This window comes from Chiroxiphia lanceolata, chromosome 4, assembly GCF_009829145.1.
Source record: "Chiroxiphia lanceolata isolate bChiLan1 chromosome 4, bChiLan1.pri, whole genome shotgun sequence".
NCBI classification, from domain to species: Eukaryota; Metazoa; Chordata; class Aves; order Passeriformes; family Pipridae; genus Chiroxiphia; species Chiroxiphia lanceolata.
The window spans coordinates 63,894,172-63,921,733 of NC_045640.1; the positions used below are offsets into that span (position 1 = coordinate 63,894,172).

Below are 27,562 nucleotides of genomic sequence, written 5' to 3' on the forward strand. Positions count from 1 at the left end.
TGCCCTCCAGAACAGAATATTCTAAGGACCACCTACTTCCTTACTAAATAGCTATCAAGCAAGGGGGTTTTAGGAACATAGGAAGTGTCTTTGAAAAAGTTGTCCTATTTCTAAGTATGAACCGACTTCTTGAATGCTTGTTCAAGTGCTTGTTTATGCTGCATGTCAATGGAAAGAAAAAAGGAAATTAAGGAGAGAATAAATCTTTAAAGTTGCTCCTTAATTTTTATAAAAAATGGATATGTCAGTGTACATGGGAGGCTTTTAACTGATGGCTTATTTTCAAAATTTAAGGACAATAAAACCAGTTTTCAGATTATAATTGTTTTTGCAGGTTTTGTCCTATGCTTTATAGATATTAGTTATTACCAAATCCTTTCATTGGATACTTTTTTAGCTCTGGTGATAGTAGAAAATATAGTGGCACAGGGTCATAATCAGCACTTGCTGAGGGGAAACACAAACAAAAAAGGTAAAAGAAACAAGACTCCACTGGTAATAGAAAGATCCTCTGAAATCATACAGATTTCACTAATATTTCTAATATTTCAGTTTGGAAAAGCATGAAAAAACTGAGATAAGAATTAACCTTTTTCAAATTACAAGTTCAGCCTTTAGTTTGTAAATCACTTTTTGCTTGTGGGATGTTCTCCTTTGAGTCCTCAGGCTTCTATAGAAAACGTCTCCAATTAAAAGTTTTGGTTAAAAGAAAAAGAAAGTCTAACCCCTCTACCTTGGCTCACTTCAGCCTTCTGAGATGAGTCTGTATTTCTTTTATTTTCTTTTATTTTCTTTCAGTTTCCAGCAAAGCCAAACTATAGAGCAACAAATTCCTCTGTGAAGCAGAAGTTGTGTGTGTTGGCAAGTTCCTGTTAAGGAATCTTATCCTACCTCATAGGAAGACCTGATCAGTCTGAAGATATCCACCTCAGGATAAGGCTCTACATCATCACTGAGCAGTGAGTGAAGATGAGGAATGGGTGGAAGAGTGCTGTCCTTATTAGTTACACTGTCCAAGTATCTGGTGGGAAGGAAAAAAAAGAAATGAGAAGCCCAAGATACATTTTTATCTTCCTTTCTGAGGGTTAACAGAAAAAGGGTTACATATAGATTATTAAATGTAAAAATTACCAAGCTGCTCTCTAATAAGAGTAAGGCTAATGAAACTTATCATGAATAAAAATTCCAAAGTTTCAGCAGCATCTTGAAAACTAAGCCCACTAACAAACATGAGGAAATCGAGGTTGCACTCAGCGATATTAGTTTGTATTAAATGACTCAAGCCCCTCTATTTACCAGCCTCCTGTTTCACTGAAATCTATTGATTCAAGATCCTACTTAATTCTTCTGAGTTGTATTTAGCCCGTTCCCAAAACATTTCCCTTGACATCGAGGCTTTATCTTAGTAGTATTTAAAAGGCAGCAGGCAAAAGATGAAGTAACAAAACAAATTAGGTTTCTATAACCAGGTTTGGGAAGTTCATTTGATTGTCTTGAAGAATTTATATCTTGTTGGTCACTTAACATTATTCTAAGATAACATAAATACTACCTTACAGGGGTGAGAGGGGACTACAAGAACGTAAAAGGTTTACATATATCGTACTGGTTTAAATTCAGTATTTCAACATAGAAGACAAATCAGAAAAGTAAGCAAAAAGAAAAATAAAATTAAGATACTTTATTTTCTGTAATAAATACCTTCCCAAGACTGTCATGGCTTCTCCATCATCTTTACAGTTAAGCAGCTTGTCTACATTGGCTTCGAGGACAGCAAGTGCTAATTGAAATATCACCTTTATTCCTTCACAGAAGAAACAATCCACAACCACCACTGCACTTTCAAATGGCATTACACTGAGGAAAAGAGTGAGGAACCAGGACAGGGAAATGGTGGAGATTACACCCAGGTCCTGCATGCAGTCATAAAGCTGTGGAATGTAGTCACGAGCCAACTCTTCAAAGACACCCTGATCCACCAATGCTCCTGTAGAAAATAAATAAAGTTGAACACCCATTAATTTGGGAGCAACTGACACATTGACATTTAGGGGAGAAAAAAATATATACATATGTTCTCTCTCTCTATATATATATAAGTACAAAGCCTAAAAATATTCTACATGATGCTTATACACATTTTCTCACTTTCAGACAAATAATAGATTCCATTACACTACTGAGCTGTACAGACAAATTGAACTGTAATATGCTTTATTCTGCTTTAATTATATACTTCACAATAGCTAACAAAGGGTCAGTTTGGCCTAGCACCTACACAATTTAAATGGTACCATTAATAATGGTACCATTATTAATTGGCATTAGGCCTCAGCATCACCTGTTGAACGAGGCCAGGGTGACTGGGAAAGTTTGGAATTATTTCAAGAGAACCCCATGTTACACATTTTTATGCCATAGCATCAGTGTCTTATGCAGACCAGGAAAAATCATTTCTAGGGCTGAATGAGTATCTCATGTGAGCTACAGTAAAAAGAGTTTCCATGATAAATTGAAGAGCCACTTCCACATACACTCATCTGACAACAGGAGGTAAACAGGCACAAAGACTTCTACTGCAAACTGCTAAAGCTCCTGTTTCTACCTTACCTTAATCAGATAACCGGATCATCTAAAATTCGAATTTTAGCCTCCCATCTCTTTTCAATTTACTTTGTTTAAGCCCACCTCAGAATGCTGTCCAATCCTAAGTGAAAAAACTATTAACTATCACAGTATGTGTTTACAGAATTGCTTCTATGCTCCTGAGCAAGCTGGCTCGTCACTGGCATTCACAGTTGTATCTATGCCACACATACATCTACACACACATTTGTTTCAGTACAAATACCACCAATTATTTTGGTTATTTTTTTTGTACTGTCTTTTTAGAAAACATCCCCATGACATACCAACAACCCTTGTGTTGTAGTAGTCAGGCAGCATCCGTTCACACAGAGCCACTAGCAGCCAGAAAGCTTCCTCCTCTTTTGCATAAAGGAGGAGCACTGAAGTGACAATATTCATAGCCTAAAAGAAAGAGAAATATAATTATTCAATACCTAGCACGGTACCTGGGAAGGTAAGTGGTTAGGAAATAAGCTACATCTCCCCCTGCAGACCCCAAACTGTTCAAGTATTTCCCTGTAAAAACAGCAAGAGAGTGTTTTCCCAGTGCTCAAAGGAAGACTTAAGAAAGCCTCAAAAAAATCATAGAAAATTGTTAGTTGTTTTCTTTTCTCTTTTTTTTTTTTTTTTTAGAAAAAGAATAAATCAAGATTTCTTTTCCTAATCAAGGGCCAACTCAGATCTGCAAACATCCCATTACACTGATACTGATACTCTCCCCTAAGTGCTCTCGTGGAATCTGAGTCTGGTGCAGCCAAAATACCTCTTACAGCACTAATGATGGCCACTGCTCCAGCACTCCTTGCAGAGGATGCCTGTGCTTTCTGCTCCCATGGAAAGGTCAAGACAGAGCACCTGTGAGCTCAGACAAATGCCTGTAAGGGTGTCATTCACAAACAACCAGAGCACAGGGAAACACAAGTGCCTTGCTATTGCTCACTCTCCATATTCGACTGTGGACATGACAGTTTTCTACGGTCTGTTTGACTCTATTTCAAATACCACAGCACTGTACAATGACCTCAAATTGTTTGCTTACAGCCTTTGACTAGACTGCTGTTAGTCTGAAGAAATGAAGTATTTCAGTACTATTTTCTTCTCAGTTTGTCTCCTAAGGAATTAGCTAATCATTTCAAATCCTGTAGCATTTTAAGACTCCAGCTTGATCATTACCTGTCTGAAACCACAACTAAGGCCTCAGCTGAAGCTCCAAACTATGTTACAGCTCTGTCAAAGTCTGTGTTATTCCTTTTATCTTGTCTACCATGTATGAAATACTTCAGTGCCTGAATTCTCACTGTAGCGTTCTGAATGCCATGGACCAAATCTCAAGGCTATTAATTACTGTGACAGCTTTAGGAACCAGAGTTGAAGTGTCTTTCTACTGTTCCCCTGTTAAACAACCTTTGCAAATGTTGTTGTAGCTATTACTTAGTATTATATTTGTTATTAAATAATTTATGATGCTATCTGTTAGAACTGCTTGCACTTACTCGTATCTAGGAGTCTTAACAGTCAAACATTAATTAGGCTTCTTAATACTCATGAATTTAAGTTTCCTTTTTGCAAAAATATGTAGGAAGGAAAAAAAGAGGCCCAGGTGATAAGCCAGATTTATATAGCAAGAAAGAATGATTTAGGACCAGAAGCTAAAGTGACCTGAATCACAGGCATAAGAACACCAAAACCAGCATTAACCAGCATTAACTCCATGGATACATGGTTGTGGCTCACAGTGATGAGATACCTTCTAGGGTGCTTTATTTTTTGACAAGTGGAGAGTTATTACAACTAATACATTGAATAATTAGATAAATATTTAAGTCTTGAGGGTTTTTTTTGTTAAAAAGAATCTTTCTTCATGGTCCGTTTGTCATTTTCTGTAGATGCACTTCAGGATGGCTCTGTCCAGTTTCTAGATTTATGGGCAGAACACACAGAAAACTTCACATCTCTCAACGTGTGCTGCTAATACTGCTGTCAGAGTAGCTCCCTGTGTCAAATCCCTCTGAGCTCAGCATTGCTGCCATTCTGCAGTGCTGAGGTGTCAGCTCACAAGCATTATCCATGTGCCAGTGCACTTCACACAGCTGAACACCCATGTGCACAGCTGAAGGAACAGGAGTATAAGGATGGAAGTGGAATTCCAGAAACTGAAGGAGTGCAGGGTGTTTCAATTACCTGACAATATCCTATGTTTGGGTTTCTAAAAGCATAAGCTGTCAGGACTCTCCTTAGAGCAGCAATACCCATCTCGTTCTGGAATGCTGGGTGTTCCGGGAGGGAGCGGTGCAGATCCCTCTCTATCTCTTCTGTAGCAAGGTTATATTTTCCCATCGATTTCTCCACTAGGTCCTCATAATAGCCTGGATGAGTGGCCATTTCATTAATGGCTCCTGAGAGTGGGAGAACAGTATTAAAACCAGAAGAACAAAGGAAGAGTTGGCAGGTACAGTATTCCAACTTGATGATCTGCTGCCCTTTCCTCTCATCTTGAATATCACCAAGCATCTCAAAAGCAAATATGAAATGTTATTTTGGTAAAGGTGATTAAAAAAAATAAAAAGGGTGTGCTTATGTGATTATGCCCATCTTGTCTTCTCTTCTAGTGGCACTTTTATAATGAGGTTAAAAAAAAAGGAAGAAGATAAAGCCTGTCTCTCAGCCAGAACAAAAAATGAGGCATGAAGAATAAACCATCTATGCAGTCACATGGTATCATGAGCTCCCTCTGCAGATGGCTGCGGGTTTGGCTATCCTAAATAACCCAAAACATGCCTCTCTGAGAAAGTTACTTGCCCTGAGGAGGGCAAGTAGATTAATGTTTGCTTGCAGAAAGTATGATACATCAGCCAAAAGCAAGAGACAGGAACTCGTGAGCTCTATTCCTGCTTCTGAAAATGACTCTGTCACCTTGGGCAGGACACAGCCTGTCTTAGGGACACCACCACAGGCTCACAGAGTTGCTATGAGATTCCATTACTGACTTTGAAACTTCTCTGGAAACGAAAATCAAACATCAGTAGCACAAATGGAAAATATTAGTTATACGTACACCATGAAAACTGGTCCAAACTAGCTGCTAATCAGACACAAAACGGAGCTGTGCATTCCTGTGTATATTTTCTGAAATCATTTGATAATGCCCAGCAGCACAGAGATGTACATGATTAAGCATTATTAGGGAAGAAATAGAAAACAAACCAGAAAGCATCATATAAAGTCTCTGGTGAGCTCATATCCTAAATGGTGTGTGTAGCTGTGGTAACTATTTTGGGGTGGGCTAGAGCTAGAGAAGGTATACAGTAAGTGAAGGGTTATGAAGAAAGCCTGAGGTTGGATTGATTTCCACATAACTAATTAATAAAATTAAAAAAATTAATAAAATTCTTCAACTTTGAAAAAAAGGCCTAAGGGGATACAGATCTAGAGAATCCTTCATGGCACAGAAGATGGACAGAAGTATTTTCTTACCATTTTTCATATAATGGGAACATCTAATAAAATGATAAAGTAATTTTTTTTGCATTATTAACAAAAAAAGTTAGTGGTTCCATGCAACATGGGTGAACTTTGGAATTCCCTTGCAACAACTCACTGTGAAGGCCAAAAGCTTAACTGGATTCAGAAATTACTAAGTAAATAGGAATGAGGCTTGCTGGTAGATGTTGAACATCCAGGAGGCCCCTAGACTGCTGGCTTCTGGTAACAGAGTGTGCATTCTGCTTTTTTATACTCTTCCCTAAATTTGTGAGCCTGTTTGAAGAAAGGGTACTTACTAGTCCAAACAGAACTCTTGTCTAAACCTGTCTGGTGCCTGCTAACAATCACAACCTTACTGACTCCATATATTTTCAGACACTTATTATCTGCACCTTTAATCATCTTTGAAATCTTTTTTTCTCCTTCATGCTTCTGCTTATACCCCACAGTCACATTCAAATGAATACCTACCTGAAAAGAGTAGCCAAAGTTCCCCTCTCATGCTTTCTGGAATGCCCTTCAGCACAAGGTCTCTGGTTTTCTCTGTACGATACATACAGACTCCTTGGCCATATTCAGCAAAGTGAATCTTCCAGGCCTGTTCCTTCAGGAACTCTTTAGCCTAAAAGCAAAGGAAGGCAGGCATAAAGATGCAGCTTCTCTTTCCAACATTCTGCCCCATTGAAATCTTGAGTGCTAAAAAGCCTACAATGTCCTAACTTTCCAAGTAAGCAAGAAGTAACTTGGCTGCAGTCCAATTTTCTTCTTAGTGGGCTTCCTAGTTTCTATCCCAGTAGACCTTGCTGTTAAGAGAATATTATTGAAGCAGTTTGTAGTGGGTTTCTGTGGCTGGGTTTTGGTAGCAGGGGGGGTAGGCTACAGGGATGGCTTCTGTTAGAAGCTGCTAGAAGCTTCCCCTGTCCCATGGAGCCAATGCCAGCCAGCTCCAGGATGGACTTCCTGCTGCTGGCCAAGGCTGAGCCAATTAGGAGTGACAGTAACACCTCTGTGATAACGTATTTAAGAAAAGAAGGTTGTTGTTCAGAAAGAATTCCAGCCAGGGAAGAGTGGAGTGAGAACATGGGAACAACAATGCAGACACCAAGGTCAGTGCAGAAGGAGGGGCAGGAGGTGCTCCAGGCACCAGAGCTGAGGCCCCTGCAGCCCGTGGTGCAGACCGTGGTGGAGCAGCTGTGCCCCTGCAGCCCATGGGGGACCATCGGGGTGCAGAGACCCACCTGCAGCCCTTGGAGGAGCTCATGCTGGAGCAGGTGGATGCATGAAGGAGGCTGTGACCCCGTGGGAGGCCCAAGATGGAGCAGGGTCCTGCCGGACACTGGTAGCCCATGGAGAGGGAAGCCCATGCTGGAGCAGGTTTTTCCCAGGTAGGACTTGTGGCCCCTGTGGGGGACTCACGTCGGTACAGCTCATTCGTGAAGGACTGCACCCCATGGAGGAGTGACCCACGGGACAGCAGTTTGGGAAGAACTGATGCCTGAGGGATGGACTCACACCACAGAGGTCCATCAAGGACTGTCTCCCATGGGAGGGACCTCACGGAAGCAGGGGAAGGACTCCTCTCCCTGAGCAGCAGCAGAAACAACAACTGACTGTAACCCCCATTCCCCGTCTCCCTGCAGCGCTGGGGGGGAGGAGGGAGAACATGGAACAAGAGGTGGGGGGAAGGTGTTTTTTAAGACTGTTTTATTTCTCACTCTTTGGTTCTTATCCTGTTAGCAATAAATTTAAGTACTAGCCCCCCTTTGAGTCTGTTTTGCTTATGAAGGTAATCAGTAACTGACCTCTCCCAGCTGTTATCTCAACTCATGTATCCTTAGCTGGTTTTCTTTTCTCTCCTCTGTCCAGTTGCAGAGGGGAGAGTGAGACAGTGGCTTCAGTGGGTAGCTGGCATCCAGCCACCGTCAACCCGCTACACGGTTATACTAAAGAACAGGAATACAACCTCTCCTTTGCTTTTTTTTCCTGTAGTGAAGTTATTTCTGTTGGTAAAACAGTGTCATGTTCAACGCTTTATTTCTGTGAAAAGTACTGCCTATTAGCTCTGGGTGAGACTCTTCTGGGTCAGAAACATGGGTTTTAAAGAAAACATGCTTAACAGCTTTTTCAGTCAGGTACAGCACTCAGGGGTGCATTTTACCAGCTTAGGGTTGAACTCCTCAGGTGACCTCCGCCGATACATGGTCATTAAAGCTTGAGTTGCTGTTGGAATGCCGTTGTCATTGAGGTTGAACTGTCGCTCTCCCTCCGACTCAGAGCTCAGGCTTTTGTGAGGGCTGGCAGAAACTGAACTACTGGATCTTGTGAACACCTGTAGAAAGCAGTCATAAGCAATACAGACATGGGGATGACCCAGAGTCCGGACTTTTTACTTCATTTTACTCCAAAAAGTCATACATGCTAACAGTTAACAAACGCTCACCCATGTACAGGCTGACCATATGACAGCAGAAATTAAACCAGTTTCTAAATAGCTCCCCTGGAACACTATAAAATTCTATAATGAGAATTACTAAGGTCATGTTAACTTTAGGTAGCCCTGGGCAACTGAACCAGCTCCTTGGTCTGCTGTCAGCATTGTAGGACTGTTAACTCCATGGGTGGCTCCATGACTGTCCAGAATGTAAAATTTATATATAACAGGTATTTTTATATGTGTGTGTACACATATAAAACCACATATTTATATCTGTATATATGTTTACACAGACATATACAAAATAAATTATTTTCCCCCTTGATTAAAAATATGTTCTACAGAAAATTCAACATTGTCATATTGTGATGTGGAAGAAAAATATTTTAAAGAAAAACGATTTTCTGACTTCTCAAACATTTTTGAAATTGTATCACAGTAAAATCTCATAGAGAAGTTCATAGCAAATGCCTGAAATTGCAAATAGTAGTCATGCATGTCTACATATGTAGTCATATTACTAAATGTAGTAATAATGCCAGCAATTACTAATTTGTGTTTATAATTCAGTAGGTAGAATACTTAGATCCATCCAGGGCAAAAGGCAAGACGAAGTTTCAGAACTACACATGCCTATGTGCTCTGGCATACAACTATAACAACAGAGTAATTATACCTCACCATCAACAAAGCAAATAAAAAAAAATTCTATTAAGATATACATAGCAAACAGAGTAGGGCTATTCAGTGCAATACTAAGGTATGGCTTAGTACAGACTTGGAATGTGAGATCTACCCACATAAAACCAAAATGATACACCCACAACACCCTTTTCTGCTTTGAGATCTGAACTAGTAAACTTTTCTGGGTTTAACAGATCTGATGAGGTCGTTGTATGAAGCACCTGAATTTCATACATAAAATCTGGAATTCAGCAGAAGGCTTGCCATTCAAAGTGGCTAAGAAAAGTGTACCTTATCATATCTTTTAAGAACCATTTACTTTGCACACATAAATAAGGAGGGGGTTCAGAATAGGGGCATTTCATATCCAGGACAGGGCAGGGGTTTTTTGTTACTTCAAATGTTCCAAAGTTCACTAGCTGTACACATGCAAACTTGCTCAGCTCAAATGTTGTTTGCAGAAGAATCAAAGAATGGGATTTAGCAGCTAAAGTCTTGAATAAAAGGAGTATCATATACAATGATAACTTCTTCAAATTAAAATTCCATGATTACATTTGACTTGGACAAGTTAATAGATATTAAAAGTATCATTCAATGAACCAGTTAATTAGCTATGATACTTTCCAATAAGATATACTGTAATTTCAGAATGTAGCAGCAGGAGTTAAGAGTAGCTTTTCCTCAGCAATTACGATTTCTCTTAGGTCTAACACAAAAAAATAGATATCTTCATTGTAAAATTTTAACACTTCAGTTTAAGGAAACTAAAATGCACTAACACAAAAGAGGTAACATTTCTGTGTACAAAGGTTTAGCTTTTTTCCTGGCTCCCCTCTTCCCACACCAGTTAAAATCCCCCTCTAGTAAATCATTCACGTTCCTCCACATACCTCATCATCTGAGCTGATATAGCTTCCAGAAATATTTTTTTCCAAGTATATTTTTGAAGTGGTTTGTTGCAGAAAGTCCGAGATCCTCTGTACAAGAAAGTCTCTGTCTTTCAAGTTGGCAAAGAGGAACGTCATTCTGTTTTTTGTGCTGATTGACAGCGGGCTGGGCAGCACACTGGAACTGTCTGCCTTTTCCACTATTGTCACCTAGGGAGAAACAGGAGCTACAGCTTAAGATCTTTAATTAATCAAGTTGCTTGGTCTAAGAAGCCATCTTAATACAATGAACCCACGCTCCTTTTGCCCTTGTATCAAGTCACTATGGACATCCCTCTGCATGGAAAACATGATTTGCATACAAGTCTGAAAGATGAAGGCTGTCATCCCTCAAACAACTGGCTTCAGTACATTCTCCAGCAGAACTCCTCTGCATAACTTATTTTCTTCAGGCTTTATTTTAAAAGAATCACTAAAACAAAATTCTGTCTGTGGGAGGCAGATCTATGGGCCTTTTTGTAGGACTTCCAAATCCCTCTCCTGCTTCTCAGCACCACTACAGGCTGAATCAATGAAGACTTTTGCTTACCTTTTATTGCCAAGACATGGGAATAAGCCAGTTTTGAGACAACACTTGTGTACTATTATATCCTAGTTTTATACTGTGATAACAACTGTTATTTTAACTGTATATTCACAGTACACAGAAACTCAGATCAAAGGGAAACTAACCTAGCATGTCTTCTCTTACAAAGAAAAACATCTAACTCTGTGAGGTGCAGGCTTCTGTTTGGCCTTCAACTGTTAGTGGAGCAGTCACTAATCTAACTGAACTCCATCCAACCTGTAAACAGTATTCATACAACAATCTATTGAGTACAAGGAACTGGTTCCCTAAGCTTTCAGTAAATCATGTTAACACAAAGAAAACTCAGGGACAAGTCACACACCGCTGATGAATTATATAACAGCTGTGTGTTCTAAACATTACCAATTATTAGCCTTAAAAATCAATCAATCAATCAAGTTTGTGCAGTTCATACATTGAACAAAACGTAAATTACAATGGTAAATATTGTTTTTACAACTTTAAACGATTTTTTAGGTAATGAAAACTGACTTACTGCCTTCAGAATAGAAAGGGGCATATTTCAGTTTGCTAGGACCTTTACTTTTCCTCCTTTGTTAAACCCTTTTTAAAACGGAAATCAATGGTAAGACATTAGTGCTATAATATTAATATCTCTTTAGCTAAATGGATAATCATTTTTCCCACATTTTCTTTGAAGATGTATTTCAAGACTGCAGTGCACAGCTCCAGGTGCTAAATGACTTCTATGTTCTTCCCACTTCCTTTTATTTTTCTGTTAACTACAAACATATTAGTTATTTGTTATCTGATAGGACCTTCACTAACAGCATATTGAAATTAGCCAAGAAGTGTTCCTATGTTATTTTTCTGTTCCCCTTAAAAACTGTTTGAGTGCAATCAGCACAAAGACAGACAAGTTCTAAAGGCACAGGGCAGACATTACAGCAACCATGCCCTGCTTCACTTATTTCCTATTCAATAGAGACACACACACATCTGAACTGCTGATCTTGGAGAGTGTACCTATTGTAGGTGCAGTGAGCAGTGCAGTCAGCCACCAAAAATCATCTTTTTTGACCATAATTCGTGAATCAATGCTTGTTGTCTCAATTGTCAAAACACCCCCAGGATACTACAGAATACAGGAATTAGGCTAGGGTCTAACCCAAAGCTTTAATTAAATAGAAAGCTTTCCCTTAATTATTAAGGGTACTGATCAGTTGTTCTGAAGAATGACATTACCCGGTGGGTTACTGTTCTCCTTGCTGGTGCTGAGACTTAAACCTGTTCACACAAAAGCACTTATTCCTTCAGCTATTTTCTTAAAGCTTTAGAGCTGCTTTGAACCCTGTGCTGCTGTGGCTGTGGTTATCAAAAGCAGCTGTTGAACCTGCATGCAGGAAAAGAGGTCCTGCTAAATGGAGACTTTGCTCTCCTCATCCACTGTTTTACCTGGAGGACCATTGTTCCCATTGATTCCCAGACAAACAGTGCAACCATAATTGAATGTCTCATCTCAAATAACCAAAGCCATTGCGACATGCTGTCAAGAAGCTGTACTTCAACATTTCCTAACAAGTACTGCTTTACTCTTAGTGATTTGTGGGGGGAAACAGTGCCTTGAAATATTCCATGGTTCTTCAGTTAAGCCAAACCGTCCTTGGTTACATCAGCCTTGCTACTACTTCCAAAACTTTACACAATTTTCTATCAACCCACAAATCAAGTCAACCATAAAAAACCTCCCCAACATAATTATTTTTTTATTGCATCAAACAAGCTTTTTGCTGAACATCTTCTTTAAGTAACCAGCTTCAAAAAGATAAACACACCAATTTGAAAAATGCTGACAAATATTTCCCATATACAGGAATAAACAGTTGCAAATCTGCACGAAGAGACAATTCAAAACTTTAGGATCTTTTTAATCTTTTTACATCTGACAAAAGCAAATCATGTCTGACAGATTTTTTAACAGAATTTTCACTCATTGATCTAGGAAATTTCACAGTCCATCCCTCCCTATGAGGCACAAAAAAAGGACAATGAGGCTGTAAATCTGAATACAAATTATGGGACAGGAAGGACTCACAAGGGTTGTGAAAACTGAAAGAATTGCCTGTGAATTTTAGTAGTAGGAATCACAAACTAAGATATGCAGTCATTAAATATCACTTAGAACACATCAGAATAGTATGCTCACAAGAGATTAAAAGGATCAAAAGAGGTTTTCCTCCAAAAAAAAAAAAAAATCAAAGCTAGGATGCAATATCCAAGAGGACACTGCTTTATTATTCGCCCTATAAATATACAAATACAAATATTTACCTCTCGAAGAGGGATAATAAGGCTGCACAAGTTTTCTTCTTTACTAGTAAAGCAAATGTAGTTTGTAGAAACAAACATCTGACCCAAAATATGCATTTTGTTGAATGGAGTCCAAAGAGTACAGTCTGTGTGCCCATCTAATTTCTCATCCTTGGGAAGCCGGAACAATGCACGGTATCTCTCACTCTTTGCTCTGGCATCAAGATCCCTGAAAAACCCACAGAGAGATTTTCCTGTTTTAAGAAATACATTTTAAGATCCATTTTATGCAAATCATGGCCAACAAACAGCTCAGCTAAGCACGGAGTGAACAGCAAAACAGCGGAAATAGTTTGTATGTAGGGGATGTATAGTGTTCACTGTTGGAAGGCTCTAAAACAAAATGAAAAAAAAAGATCTGCCATGAGTGATTTAAACATTTATCCTGCCTTCTCAGAGGGGAAGGACTGGATGAGCTTTCCATATTCATCCCTGCTTTCTGAGAATATATACAGTGAATCCATTTTTTATTATATAGCAATAAAAAAAATGCTTCTTTGAGGCTTATTTATTGACACAATTGAATCCTTAGGGTTAGAGTCTGTTAACAATTTCAAGACTTAATCTTGATAACATATTCAGTGCAAAACACTTACTATTAAGAAAGACAAACCCAAGTGATATATTGCATGCTAGATGTCACTAAATAATGAGAAATATAAACAAGCACTGATTACAATTCTGTATGGTTCACTAAAATGACCAACATATAACGAAAAAAATTTAAAGAAATAATTAATTGCAGCATGATACAAAAGAAGCAGAAATATTTTCCAAACAGTTCTTCATCCCTTATAATTTTATGTCAATTTTTGTATCCCTGTTACCTAAAGTAAGTTTTAAATAGAATTCATTATCTAGAGTCATTTTTCAATCCCAGTTTTAGGACCAAATAAGAATGTTAGGCACATTTCTTAATAACATTTAAATCACTTTATTACCTTCTGCTAGTGACATAAAATGGCCTTACAACAGATAACTAATGCAGCCAGTGTTGAGAGATACTCTAAAGAGCTTCTGAACAAACTAGAACTTGTCTCAAGTTTCTTTTATTTTTTACAATATGTTCATATTCAAATGTTGTCCCTTTCCTATTTCTACAGGACACCAAGTAATTATATTCAAATAATTACTCACATTTTGCCACTGCTGGAATCGATCATTCCTTTTGGAGTAACAGTAAATGGCAGCAACATTAGAAAACTTTTGGACAAAATCCTGGGAAGTAAAAGGGTTGAGGAGGAATAAATGACTAAGAGACAGTGCTATACTTACCTTTTTAGTGCAGATACTTTTTTGGGGGATTTCTTTTTCAGTTTGGGTAATGACCTGTCTTGTTCAAACCCTTCATTGTCCAGAAGCTGTCGCATCGCTATATTGGCAAGCTGTTCCATTAGTTTAAATGTCTCACTGATGTTAAGGAATACTGAGAAGAAATGTTCACTTGACCTTGTGCTCACTTTGATCATATCAGGGAAGAGCAGTGTAGCATTCTTTTCAAGTTGAGTGATATCAACCCAGCGGATAACTAGCTTTGCTGAACAGGAGCAAACAAAGAAAAAAGGTTCAGTACCAAAATGAGCATATTCAAGAGCATTTATCTTCCTCTTCCTATAAAATGCATTCAGATGAATTTTCATTGCATCTTGAAAAGTTGGGAGCTCAGCACAAATAGACCCAGCTTGTACAAACAAACTACTATCACCTGACAAGCAGCAGATAAAAGAGTTTAAATATCATTTACTTTGTTTACAGAACACCACACAAGCATTACAATGCTGGGTAGTCTAACACAACTTATCATTGCCACAGTACTTGCTCAGACTCTGATATCCTCTTTTCCTGTGGAACCAAAGAAACAGTCTAAACACATCAGGCAGGCTTGTGTTATTTTTATACAATTAAAAGTTTCAAATATTACAGTAATGATAGATCCTTTGCTTTTTTCCAAACACCAGTACAGGTGCTGTCCTTAAAAGAGAGGCTAAATCTACATTTATTAAAAAAACCCAAAAACGAGACAAACAAACCAAACCAACCAAACAATCAAACAAAACAACCAAGGAAAAAACAGAAAATCCTGCCATTCATGACTGGGGATTGATCCATTGCCCATAACCAAGTACTGCAGATTCATTCACCTCCACACTGCTTTGAATTAACTCCCTCTAGAGCAGACTGGTTGCATCCACACTGTGTAGTTCATTCTGGATCTCCTCTGAGACCTTTATGTTCCAGAGTTGTACAAGAGTACATGTGGCATTTGAGGTTGCAAAGTCTGCCAGAGAAGTACTGCAGGATTGTATAAGAGCAGAACGAGTCAAAACTGGTGTGATCTCGTCCCTATTCCCTTTTGGGCACAGTCCCTGAGGTGAACCATGTCTCTAAACAATGCACAGGTATTGTTTTAGAGAGAACTACTTTGAGAAATACAAAACAAACAAGGGAACAAAAGCGTGCAGTGAAGCAGGGTGACAATCATGGAATTGCTCCCTACTCCTCTTTTCCTCAGCAGTGTCTTTTTACCCCCAGTGTTCAGCAGGTGAACAGCAATAAACTACAGAAGATTCCCTAACAATTCTTAGATGCACAGATTACCATTCCACCAAAAACATACCTTCCCTGCCCATAAGGAAAGAGTAAAAGCAAAGGTGATTAATGCTGAGATACACCCAGCCCTGACGGGGCACCTTCCCCTTCCAGTAACTGCAGGAGTAGTAGTTCACCAATTTCTCTTCTTCTGGCATCCCAAAAAGCTTGTGAAATTTCACTATGGCTTCCTTGAATTTTTCTGTGTCGTCATCCTCTTTGATGCCATTGATTTTGTTGTACTCAGCGATGATGCCCTAGGGCAGGGAGTGAGAGAAGTACACATCATGTTAGTTGCCACGGGGCATCAGATATCCTAATTACCATTGAGATTCGTAATATTTTCCTCCTGGGCATAAATATGCTCCCTGGGATAGGACTTCACCAGAAAAATTTTCTTCAAAAGGGAAGGAAAAATAAAAGGAAAAAAAGCATCTGTTATTCATCAGGGAAAATATAAAGTGACTTCTATGACCCCTTTCACTGGACCTCGAACAAAAGAAAAAAAAATCTTCTATTAGATTAACTGTCACAATGGAAAATATTATTCCCACTTGCAGGTGCTGATGACCTTCATGAAATTTGAAGTGGCAACTGTCTGGTGAAAAGCTGCTCTTCATATCTTGAAGACTACAGTTCCTTCTGTTCTATGATGAAGCTCTGGTCTATTCACTTATTTTCCCCATTTCTTTTATAATAATCTCTATTGCCTTTAATATTAAAGTTGTAAAATGGAAACTGACTTTTTGCCTTCAACTTGCTCTGTATTTACATGCAATGCAGAGTATAAGACAGAGAATTCACATTTAGTAATAGAAGAAGTACAATACTACTTGTAAGTAATATTTAGTAGTATAAGACTAAATTCATATTTATTATTTGTCCAATTCTAAGAAGTAACAATTTCCTTAAAGGATTATATTTCACAAGACAGAGGTCTTCTCATATGTTTCCATGACCATCTGTAGTCCTCAAATCTGAGTCACTAGTAAAACACAAGCAACTGGGGGATTCTTAAGACAGTTGACTTATTACATGAAATGTTAAAAAAGGAATGAAGCAAAGCATATGCTTAGAACACACACCCAGTAAACATAGTTATGTTGCTTATAATCAACCTTCTACCAAGTATTTATTTTTAGATAATTCTTAGTGCAGATAAAGGACTTTTTACCAGTATTGCTACTATCTCTCTTATAAAAAGAAAAAGCAATTCTGAGAAAACCAACACCCCCATACCCCCCACAACCAACCAAACAAATCAATGAACCAGCAACCCCTAATACATGAAATGTAAATGCCAGAACTACAGGATTTAACTATATAGAAGAGGGGAAGGAGATGTTATGAGTATATGAAAAAAAAAAATAAAGCTTTGCACTGGAAAAACAGTTACGTAGAAAACTGTCAAAGTTTAAGACAGGTAACAGCACAATTAATTTTCAAACTTATAATGTCTGAAGCCCTGCCTACATATTTACATGGGGATTTTTTTAGATCACAGTGCTATAGGTATGTGCACTAATCCCAGTTTCCCTGATTCTTACACACACGTTGCTACTTAGCATCTGGTTTTCCTTCAAAAATGCAGAGTAGCCTAGGGACTACCAGGTCAAATTTGTTTAGAATTCACATCAGTTTTCCTTCCACAGTCACATTTATCACTAACAACATTTCTAGTAGCATATACACTACCTGTATTTTTCCTCTGACAAATGTGTTTATGTCGTTCTCATTTTCGAAGATTGAAAGAGTTTGCAACAAATGCTGTTCAAGCCATTCCCAGTGTTCAGTGATTTCCTTCCTTGAGCAACCTGTACGTAAAAAAAAAACCAACCAAAAGTCACAAAAGAAGTATTTCACCGGCATCAATGGCCTCTTAATCATAAACAGAAGACTCTAAGAAAATTTGTCAGCAACTGGAGATGCAGGATTTCACTAGATGTCTGGAAATTCCAAAATTTTCTCCCATGGTATTTAATTTCGTAATAAATAGGCAGCAACATTCAAGACTATTCCGTGAGAAGCACAAGCCCCCTACATGTAGAATTCTAACTACGATGACACTCAGATGCCTAATGTGACATTAAGGAGTTAGAAAGGTATTACCTGCATCTTTTAGGAACTGACAATACAACCCCTACAGTTGTATATTCAACCACTGGTTCATAAAACATCCACCATTAGATGCACCTCCAAATTATGAAACAATGACAAAATTTCAAGAATAATAGCTAAAAGGGATCATTTTCTGGACAATTCTACTACAATGTCCCTTCCTCAAAAGAAGTGTTGAAAGACCTATAAGAAAGCTGTACCTTTTAGGGGAAGATGGTTGTCAGAGGTGGTTTATTTTTAATGATGAAATAATAAACTGAACTTTGATGACCCCTGTTTCCTTAGGAGATAACTGATACTGAGGAATCAGCATACACGTAGCCCTGTAAAGTCTTATAGAAAGGGATGAAAAAGCTTCATGTATGAACTAGGGTTTATAAATGCAAAGTTTTGTTTCTATTTTACTTTAGATGGATTGTAATAAATATAACTTCTATTTTGATCCCGTTCTCAACATCTCGCAGAATAAAGTCATTGGTGCTCTTCAGGATCTCCCTCTGCCCCCCTCCCCAGGAGGAAGAATAAACCCAAGTGATCAAAAAAAATTGTTCCCCCAAAAAAGTATGTTGAGGGAATTCTGTCAAAATTTAAGTAGTTTCAGAAAACAAACATTACATATTCACAGAGGACCTACCAGCTAAATAATGCCTACAGAACCCAACAAAACAAGGGCTCGTGAAACAACCACTGGAAAGAGGTTAAATTGCAACAAGCTGCTGCTAATAACTTCTTCAGCTTACTTCAATAGCAAATGATGGGGAACAATATTCTTTGTACAGTATACAATCAGAGCTTTAACACAACTCCAAGAAGGCAACAGAATACAACATTCTGTGCAACTTCCAGGGGAATTTCACAATTCTAGTTGTAGTACAGATACATAAATGATGTTGCAGAATAGCCTGCATATGTAATCAATATTTCAGAACCACTGCTGCTTCCTCTTAAAACTGCTGGATGCAACCAGACTATTCTGGAACTCAGGAGGTGGTCTGAAGGCTATTTTATTTCTTCTTGGCTTTTAAAGTGCTGTAAAAATCAATGATAAAATGCATGAGCTATGTATATAAAACCAGACTGTCATCAGAAAAATTGCTTATCTCTTGAAGAGCAGTGACAAGCAGTACAGACACACTATCATGATGAACTATTTATTAAGGCTGTCTATTTCTGGTTTGTGGTTCCTCAATTGTTTTTCATCACTTCTTATGGACCTGGCTTTGGTTGACTATTCTCAACTTGCAACAATCCATCTCATTTTCACCACCACTCCACTATATTACTATTTACTCTCCCAAGTCTCAGCAGATCATGAAATCAACCCAAAACCTACACCCCAGTTATCAATTCATCATCACAGGCTAGATCTTTCTCTTTGTTTTATTCACTCAGGATTAAAAAATACTTTTGCTGCAATGTCTTAAACCATAGGTTATTTTCTCTCTGCTACTGGCAAGTTTTTGCCTATCTTAGTGTATTAAATTCTGCAGACAACAAGGTCAGTGAAGAAGGAAGGGGAGGAGGTGCTCCAGGTGCTGGAGCTGAGGTTCCCCAGAAGCCCGTGGTGCAGCCCATGGTGAGGCAGCTGTGCCCCTGGAGCCCACAGAAGACCATGGGGATGCAGAGATCCACCTTCAGCCCAAGGAGGAGCCCACGCTGGAACAGGTGGATGTCTGGGCTGTGATCCCATGGGAGGCTCATGATGGAGCAGGCTGCTGGCAGGGACCTGCTGACCCATGGACAGAGGAGCCCACACTGGAGCAGGTTTCCTGGTGGGACTTGTGGCCCTGTGGGGGACCCATGCTGGAGCAGGCTGTTCTTGAGGGACTGCATCCCATAGAAGAGTGACCCATGTTGCAGCAGTTTGTGAAGAACTCTTACCTGTGGGATGGACTCACGCTGGAGAAGTTCATGGAGCACTTTCTCCCATGGGAAGGACCCCACACCAGAGCAGGGGAAGGACTCCTCTCCCTGAGCAGCAGCAGAAGCAACTTGTGATGACCTGACTGTAACCCACCCACTCCCATCTCCCTGCGCCGCTGCGGGGGAGGAGGTAGAGTTGGGAAGGAAGGAGGGGTGGAGGGAAAGTGTTTTTAAGATTTATTTTACTTCTCATTATCCTGCTCTGATTTTGTCAGTAATAAACTTTATTAATATCGCCAATTGGAGAGAGGATGAGAAGGGGCAGTTGCCTAGCAGGTGGGGTGCAGTAACAGCATGAGCAACATGGGAGCATCTCTCAGGGTCAGGGTTAGGTTTCTAACATCTAGGCTGGTTTGTCTAAGGTAGGAGGTGAAGGTACAGAGGAAAAGTGATCAAGTTAAGTCCTGAGAAGAAAACTTAAAAGTCATATAAACATGCTTTCAAACACACTCAGAAGCATGATCTCAGTTTTGTTTCAGCTGGTGACTAAGAAATAGGAATGGCTTAACTTGAGACAGCTGATGAGGCTGTCATGTCCAGTTTTGTCTTCCAAGCAGATATACTTACTTGAGATGCTTGTTAGTCAACCTGAACACATTTCTTTGAGTCAGTCTGTACATCTACTTACTGGAGATGGAGATTATTTCTTTACTGAAGATAGAATCACAGAATATGTTGAGCTGGAAGGGACCCACAAGGATCATTGAGTCCAGTCTCTGGCCCTGCACAGGACCATCCCCAAGATTCACACCATGTGCCTGAGAGCATTGTCCAAATGCTTCTTGAACTCTCTCAGCCTTGGAGCTGTGACCACTGCCCTGGGGAGCCTGTTCCATTGCCCAGCCACCCTCTGGGTGAAGAACCTTTTTCTAATATCCAACCTAAACCTCCCCTCACACAACTTCAACCCATTCCCTCAGGTCCTGTCCCTGGTCACCACAGAGCAGAGATCAGTGCCTGCCCCTCCTCTTCCCCTCCCAAGGAAGTTGTAACTGCAGTGAGGTCTCCCCTCAGTCTCCTCTTCTCCAGCTGAACAGACCAAGTGCCCTCAGCTGCTCCTCATACGGCTCCCCCTCAAGGCCCTTCACCATCTTCACTGCCCTCCTTTGGACTCTCTATGAGCTTAATATCTTTCTTATATTGCAGTGCCCAAAACTGCCACAATATTCAAGGTGAGGCCACCCCAGTGCAGAGCAGAGCAGGACAATCCCCTCCCTGACTGGCCGGCGATGAAGAATATGACAAATTTCTGTAAAAGTAAGAGATTACAAGTACTAAATAACCAGCACTACCCTTAGGGAACAGGGAAGGACAATGCAGGACAAATCCGAGTTGCATAGCTAAATGCAGCTAAATTCCTTAGTAACCCATATAATTTTAACAACCCTCGATCAGTTCAGACGGAACTGCTTTAGTTGCAAATTCATAAAATAACCACAGTGCAGAGCCTTAGGGAACCCTGGGCTGCTCAGCTTCAAGGTTATGTAGATAAATTATTTGCTTTCTGTAAAATTTCACCTCCCTGTTAAACCCACACTATTCCCCTCAGGTGACAAGACTAAGCTAGTGCAGTCTTATAATTTAACAAAAATAACTAAGCCATCAACCAGATATTACGAGACTAAAAATTCAAGAAACACTCCACAAAACAAAATCATGGATATATACATTAACTACATTACCAATTTCAATTAGGGCTAAGATTCATAATTGAAGAGCATGTTTATTAATACTAGCTTAAATGTAAACACAGTATCATATTTCTACATAAAATCCACAATATCAGTCACAGAAGAGAAAAAAAACTCTCACAGTTCATCAACACCATAAATTTCTATATGAATGGTGCATTCATTTATTCTGGGGCCATAACTCATCTGCCCTCCATTTTATGCCCTTGGTTATCTGAGGACACACACTGTAGGTATAAAATTATAGTCATTGTCTATAGGCACCATGCAAAACAACCTGCAAATACACTTAAAGAAAAGTCATATGGCCTATTTCCAAACTTGTTTTCTTTGGAAGGGAGTCTGCAAACAGGAAAAAACTTGTGTCCTCAGTTGCTCCCTTTCAAGTTTATGGGATGGAGGTGGTTACTAATTGCTGCACATTGATATCTGGATGAAAGGAAAGAGGAATTTTATGTGCAACTACCTCTACTTGTGCACCAATAGTGTAAATAAACACATGGGTAAGTACTTTTAAACTTCTTTCTCATGACTGAGATCCATGGAAAGCTGACATGCATTTTTTATGGTCACAGCAGAGTAGATGACAGTACAAAGCAAGAAGTTAAATGAAGATTTGGAAAAAACCTTCATAATATTGACAATTTCATTAATATCTGGTTTTACTATTACATGTCACAAAAGATAAATTATGTTATTTGAATTTTAAAATCCTCAGGGAGTTGGTACTAATAGATCTAGAGGGGGGAAAAGGCTCTTTAAATTGATGCCTTCTTTTAGGTCTGATACTATCAAAAATAATAAGAAACACTTGTGCTAATACAAGCTATTAAAAAATTTTCTGTTGGATTCAGAATGTGACACAGGTTTGATATCACCTTGTCAGACACACAAATCATATGCTCCTAAGAACAGAGCCTGCTCTGAACTGCTAACATTGTTACATCCGTAGGAAACCTTCATTCATTCCTCTTCCTCTTCCCTTCCCAAGAGGGGATTTTTCCAGAGGAAAAGTCATCCAAATTATCTAAATGGCAAAATTTTTGTTGAGAGAATGTGCACTGGTGAGACAGCACTGTTAGGCCAGAAGAGTCCTAGAGCTTCATTAACTAGTGTTTCTGAAAGTCAGGCAGCAGTGTGGGTGCTGGGGGTTACGAGGCCATTAAAGAGATGACAGGCATGTATGCACTTCTCATCTGCCCTCTTTTCTCAGTTTTCTTTCAAATGAACAGAGTTTTAGATGTCGCCTAAAACAGCTGCTGAAACTATTGAGCTAGAGGTGTTGCATGGAAAAGTTTCCATTTGCTAAGACTGAAAAGCAACACTACCAAATGGAGGATCTGACCTTACAGGCTTGGCAAATCAAAGCCAAGAGACCTTGATCTCCTGCATTCAACCTCGGACACAAAACCAGCGAACAAAATGTGAGACCAACTACATTCTCTTTGATGCTACTTGCAATCAGTACCTGACCACAGAAACAAGGATTTAGTACAGGATCTGATGCAATCAAAAGTCCTATTTAACGTATGAAAATTGTTTTCATAATTCAACTGTTTTTCAAAACTCAGTTGTTTTCACTAACTACCATAAAGACAGAAGGAGCAGTCTTACTGTTAGATCTGTCCAAGCTGGAGCATTAATGACCAAAACACACACTTCTGTATTTAACCTAGCTACCATCTTGCTGAATTTTCAAGTACATCATATTTAGAAGGACCACACACTGGCTGAAATAAACACCCAAGAGGTAGGCATCCCTGGGATCTAAATGGTATTTATCCTGGAGGAGACTGAGTTCACTATCCAGGAAATGCTATCAGCTTGTATATATTCACGTGAGTGCTGGGGCTGCATATTTTTCCTGGTTACCACTGCAAGGGAAGCCAGGTGCCCTGTCTGGGTAATTTGGGGTCTATAACCCAGGTATTCCTCCGACCATCCTCTCTAGAGATGCCCCATCACCCAGGAATGCTGCACTTCAGAAGTGCTGCAGGAGTGAGCCATGGGCATGGAGAAGAGCATGCAAGAAGGAGGAATGGATACTATACTGCTTGCCTGGGAACACCTTTGGAAGATGAAGAGTGGGAAATAACAGAGGCTTCTGTCCCTACTTCATGGCCATTTCTAGTTTTACTCAGTCACTGTGCATAACACACACACACTCTGGCATTCAAGTCTATTAGAAGCTCGTGAGCTTCTCAGTTTTACCACTAGAGCAGGTTTTCGTTCTGACCCATTTATTTGTCCTGAAACGACTGTGCTCAGCAGGAAGGATGCTCTCTAAAGTATGTGACACAGTATCCAGGAAGAATAAAAATGCATGTCAGTGTATCTGTCCTTACCACAGGCAATAGTCCAATAGACCAGGGAGTCTGGAGCTTGGTAGAGGATTCGATACGGTGCCACTCTGGCACTGGAGTCCAACACGACATCAAGAGTACCCACAAGGAGACCTATGGAACAGGAAATTATGATGAAAACAGTGATAGACCATTCAGAAGGGGCCTCTGCAGCCCCTCCCCATTCCATTTCACCCTCCATGGCAAAATGCAGACCTATATATTCATCCCCATGCTTGTTGACTTATGTTGTAAAGAGGAAAAGTGACCCAGCAGGGAAAAATCTTCCATTTCAACAGGACTTTGGCTCTTAAATGTACCTCAATTCTAACATAAAGACAAACAAATTGAAGCAAAGTAGAAGGTAGCTGTGCTATCAAATCATGTTCAAAAGTTATTTAGTTCTTTCCTGTGTTTCATATACTGCTGGAACCCCGGGGAAAAAAAAACCCCATCAACTACAACCCCCTCCCTCCAACACCAACAAAAAACCCCCAGACAATATACCCTAAAAGCATTCAAAACTGGAATGTTGGCTAGGAAAAACTAAGACTTCCAGCAAAAATAATTTTGCTACTTAATGGTCTGATTCTTCAGGGTAGAAAGGATCAAAATGCCTTAGAGTCAAGCTGTTTTTCAGATGAAAGGATACTAGGGAAAGACAAAGCCATACTGTTTTCCAGAAGTAGCTTTGAGAATTCTTTGCTACTGAGGGGGCCATCAACAGTTGCATACCAAAAGCTACCAATAATTCCTAACTGTATTTCCACAAATTCTTAATCCTATTTTTATTATAAACTACACACAAAACAAAACTCTAATGCCCCAAAACTCTCCTCCACAAGAAAGACCAATTTATTTTTAAAAGAAATAAAAGTTTTTCCCCTTTTCACCTCCAAAAAAATTTTTCATCTCCCCTGCAGAGATGTCAGATTTAAATTTTCATGTTGAAGTTCCCAGCAAATTGTTTCAATTGTTTGGAAAAAATTTCAAACACATTGAAAACAAATGGATGAAGTTCTGATGATTTTTTTTCTGCAGATACTTATTAGGGTTTTTTTTTTGTAAACAGCTGAAATGAATGTTTTAAAACACTCCTGGTAAAGTTTTCTTCTCCTTTCAAGTGGCTGTTTTCATCTTTTACTGTCATAGTTTTATTAGTTCCTCATTCTCCTCTGTCACAACTGGTACAGAAGACTGTTTCCCTCACTGTTCTTCTTTCAGATTTGCATTATACATCACAAAGATAAAAAAGCACTACCCGTTTCCCATCTCAGTAGATCCCTTAAATCTGAACTGAAACTGATACTTAGAAATACCCTGCTTATCAGTGATTTTGTATTTCCCCATTTTATGTTTTCTATTTGTATTTCGTTTTATATAGATATTCACAAGCCAGATCAATTGTAACCTCTTTCTGCCCAATGTCTTAATATCTACCACTCTTTAATACAAGTATTCTAAAGTACATGAGAAACAAGCCTGGGCACAACACGAGGTCATTAGTGAGGTGTGTTACAAAGCTATCTGCCGATTATAGGATACGAACAAAAAAGTTAATGTAAAACATCCCAATGTTCATTAGTCTAACTAGCTTTAGTTGCTCCTCTTGCCATCTTAAACCCTCATCTCTCACACATTTTGATTACTGGTGTATACTGAGAAGCTGCCTCTGAACAATCCTCTCTCCCAGCCCTATTGGATACACCCTGAGACTCCCTCCAAACTCAGGAGAATTAAGTAGGTTATAATGTTAATGCTACTTCAATTTTTTTTTTTTCAGTTAAATATACTCTCACAAACCCAGTATGGTCCTGGTCCAGAAAGCACATGACTACTTCAACCAAGTGCAAAGATCCTCAGACACTTAAAGCTGCCAGTGAGCTCAGCTGGAGTTCAGACCAAGCCAGACACTACACTGCCTTCATCATCTGGGTTTGCTGCAAACACAGCAGAATTAAGCCAAAGATTCTTTATGCTTTTCAGCTTCACATGACTACTGACAGTACTAAATATGCACTAGGTATGATGTAATATCTAAATAAAGTTGTATGCTGGCCAAATGCAATCTTCTCTGAGCTACAGAAACACTGCTAATTCTCTGCATTCTTTAAAAACGTGCTTGTTTCTCTCCTCCTGCTGTATTTCCAAATTTGTTGGCGTGTGGGTGGTCCTGCCAACAAATTCTGCCCCTAGTTCTAGGAGGGCACTGCAGCTGTGAAAAATGAGATATGCAGGTAAGGTCATGGAGTCAAAACAAACCTACTGACTTGGTGCAGCAGCATCAAGTTCAGAAAAGTTTCCCATCCTACCTCCATCTCCCCTGGATATGGGAGACAGGAGAGGAACAGCCCCCTGTGCCACTGAACATGGTAAGATAAAGCATGTATTCAAGAAATGTGGAAATCACTATAAAAAAAACCCAAACCACCAACAAAAGAGACAAGCCAGCACTGAAACAACAGATGGGAGGTAGGAAAGGAAAAGAAAACAAATAACACTTTCCAGTGGTGCAGTAAGCAGGTGTTGCCCTGGGGCTTTTCAGCAGTGGAAACAGGACATGGAAATAACAGTGTAGTGAGGTTAAAGGAAGAAAATTCACAGAGCTCCAGAAGATCCCATGGAAATTCAAAGTCTAGATTACCAAGATAATTGCAACAGACAGTTTATCAGGAAAATCTTACTTCTATCATCACATAGCTATTTTGATAGATGATACATGTGATATTTTAAAAAAATAAATTATGTGGTTTTATAACATTAAAACCAGTTAATATTTCCTTGTGCAGTCATGCAGCTACACCTGTCTGCCCTCCTTCAGGAACTGTTCTGTTTTGCATTGCTAGGTCAGCACTGGCTTTTTGGGTTTGGGTATTCGTTTTTTGGCTGGGGGTTTTTTGCAATGCAGATGTGATGCAACCAGAATGAAGTCACAGTATTTCATGCTGATGATCTCTTTGGGGAATTTCTACATGAAGTAGAAATGAAAATTAAAAAACACAAGACTATTAACAGCATTTTAATAGTGTTCATTAATTCTTCATAGAGCAAGTACCTTTTCAGATGTGATTAAGTAACTGAAAGTTTCTATAGAAACAGAACAGAAACAAGGAATCATATTCCTTAGATTAGACAGGTCTTGGGCAAGAGCCAGTAAATTACCCAGGCATCAAATCACATGACTATACTGATTGCAAGTTTTTTCCCATTATTTCATCAGGTTTCTGACTAGATACTGAAATAAGGGAAGAAATTCTCAATGTAAGAATACTAGATCTGCAAGCCCTTGTTGAAGTGTGATGTTTTCATGAGCAAAGGTTAAATAAAGCACATGGTATAATTTGTAAGACTAACATTTGTCTAATTTATGGCAGCCCCGATCCTGAGGGCACTAAAGCACAAGTGACCATATATCGAGGAACAGTCCCATGAAACACACTTGCCAAATTTCTAGAGTAACCATACCAATACAGGGAAAAGGAAGAGATAAAGCCTTCATTTTATATAGTCTGGTTCTTCTTTTGCAAACTTGAATTCTAAAGCAAAGGTCCCAAAAATGTCTCAACATTCTTTTCTGTAAAACATAGACATTAGCAGAGGAAAACCAGTGATATGTAATACCTGGAACCAGGGAATACAAAGCCACAACTGGCTGGGGGCCTGGGAAATTGCTCTTGCATCATGTTACTGGAAGGACAACCAATGCACTAGAGGGAATTACTGGAAAGGGGTTCAGTTACCTGATGCAATTTGTGCTGAAGGAAGATATCACACTACGTTTTACTTATCTGACCACATTCAGTGGTGGCTCACATTTAGTC

The 27,562-nt window shown here is 39.3% G+C and overlaps 1 protein-coding gene across 1 annotated transcript in view; it reads right to left on the minus strand.

Moving 5' to 3' along the window:
* TBC1D9 (TBC1 domain family member 9) overlaps window positions 1-27,562 on the minus strand; it is a 53,513-nt gene that overhangs the window by 14,680 nt on the left and 11,271 nt on the right. The window contains exons 2-13 of the mRNA XM_032685897.1: window positions 23,745-23,855; window positions 17,363-17,481; window positions 15,696-15,924; window positions 14,354-14,615; window positions 13,040-13,247; window positions 10,123-10,329; window positions 8,270-8,440; window positions 6,583-6,733; window positions 4,810-5,024; window positions 2,913-3,030; window positions 1,702-1,987; window positions 892-1,021 (exon numbers count right to left, since the gene is read on the minus strand). Of these exons, the coding sequence (XP_032541788.1) occupies window positions 892-1,021; window positions 1,702-1,987; window positions 2,913-3,030; window positions 4,810-5,024; window positions 6,583-6,733; window positions 8,270-8,440; window positions 10,123-10,329; window positions 13,040-13,247; window positions 14,354-14,615; window positions 15,696-15,924; window positions 17,363-17,481; window positions 23,745-23,855 (2,207 nt within the window). The remainder of the gene's footprint in view (window positions 1-891; window positions 1,022-1,701; window positions 1,988-2,912; window positions 3,031-4,809; window positions 5,025-6,582; window positions 6,734-8,269; window positions 8,441-10,122; window positions 10,330-13,039; window positions 13,248-14,353; window positions 14,616-15,695; window positions 15,925-17,362; window positions 17,482-23,744; window positions 23,856-27,562) is intronic.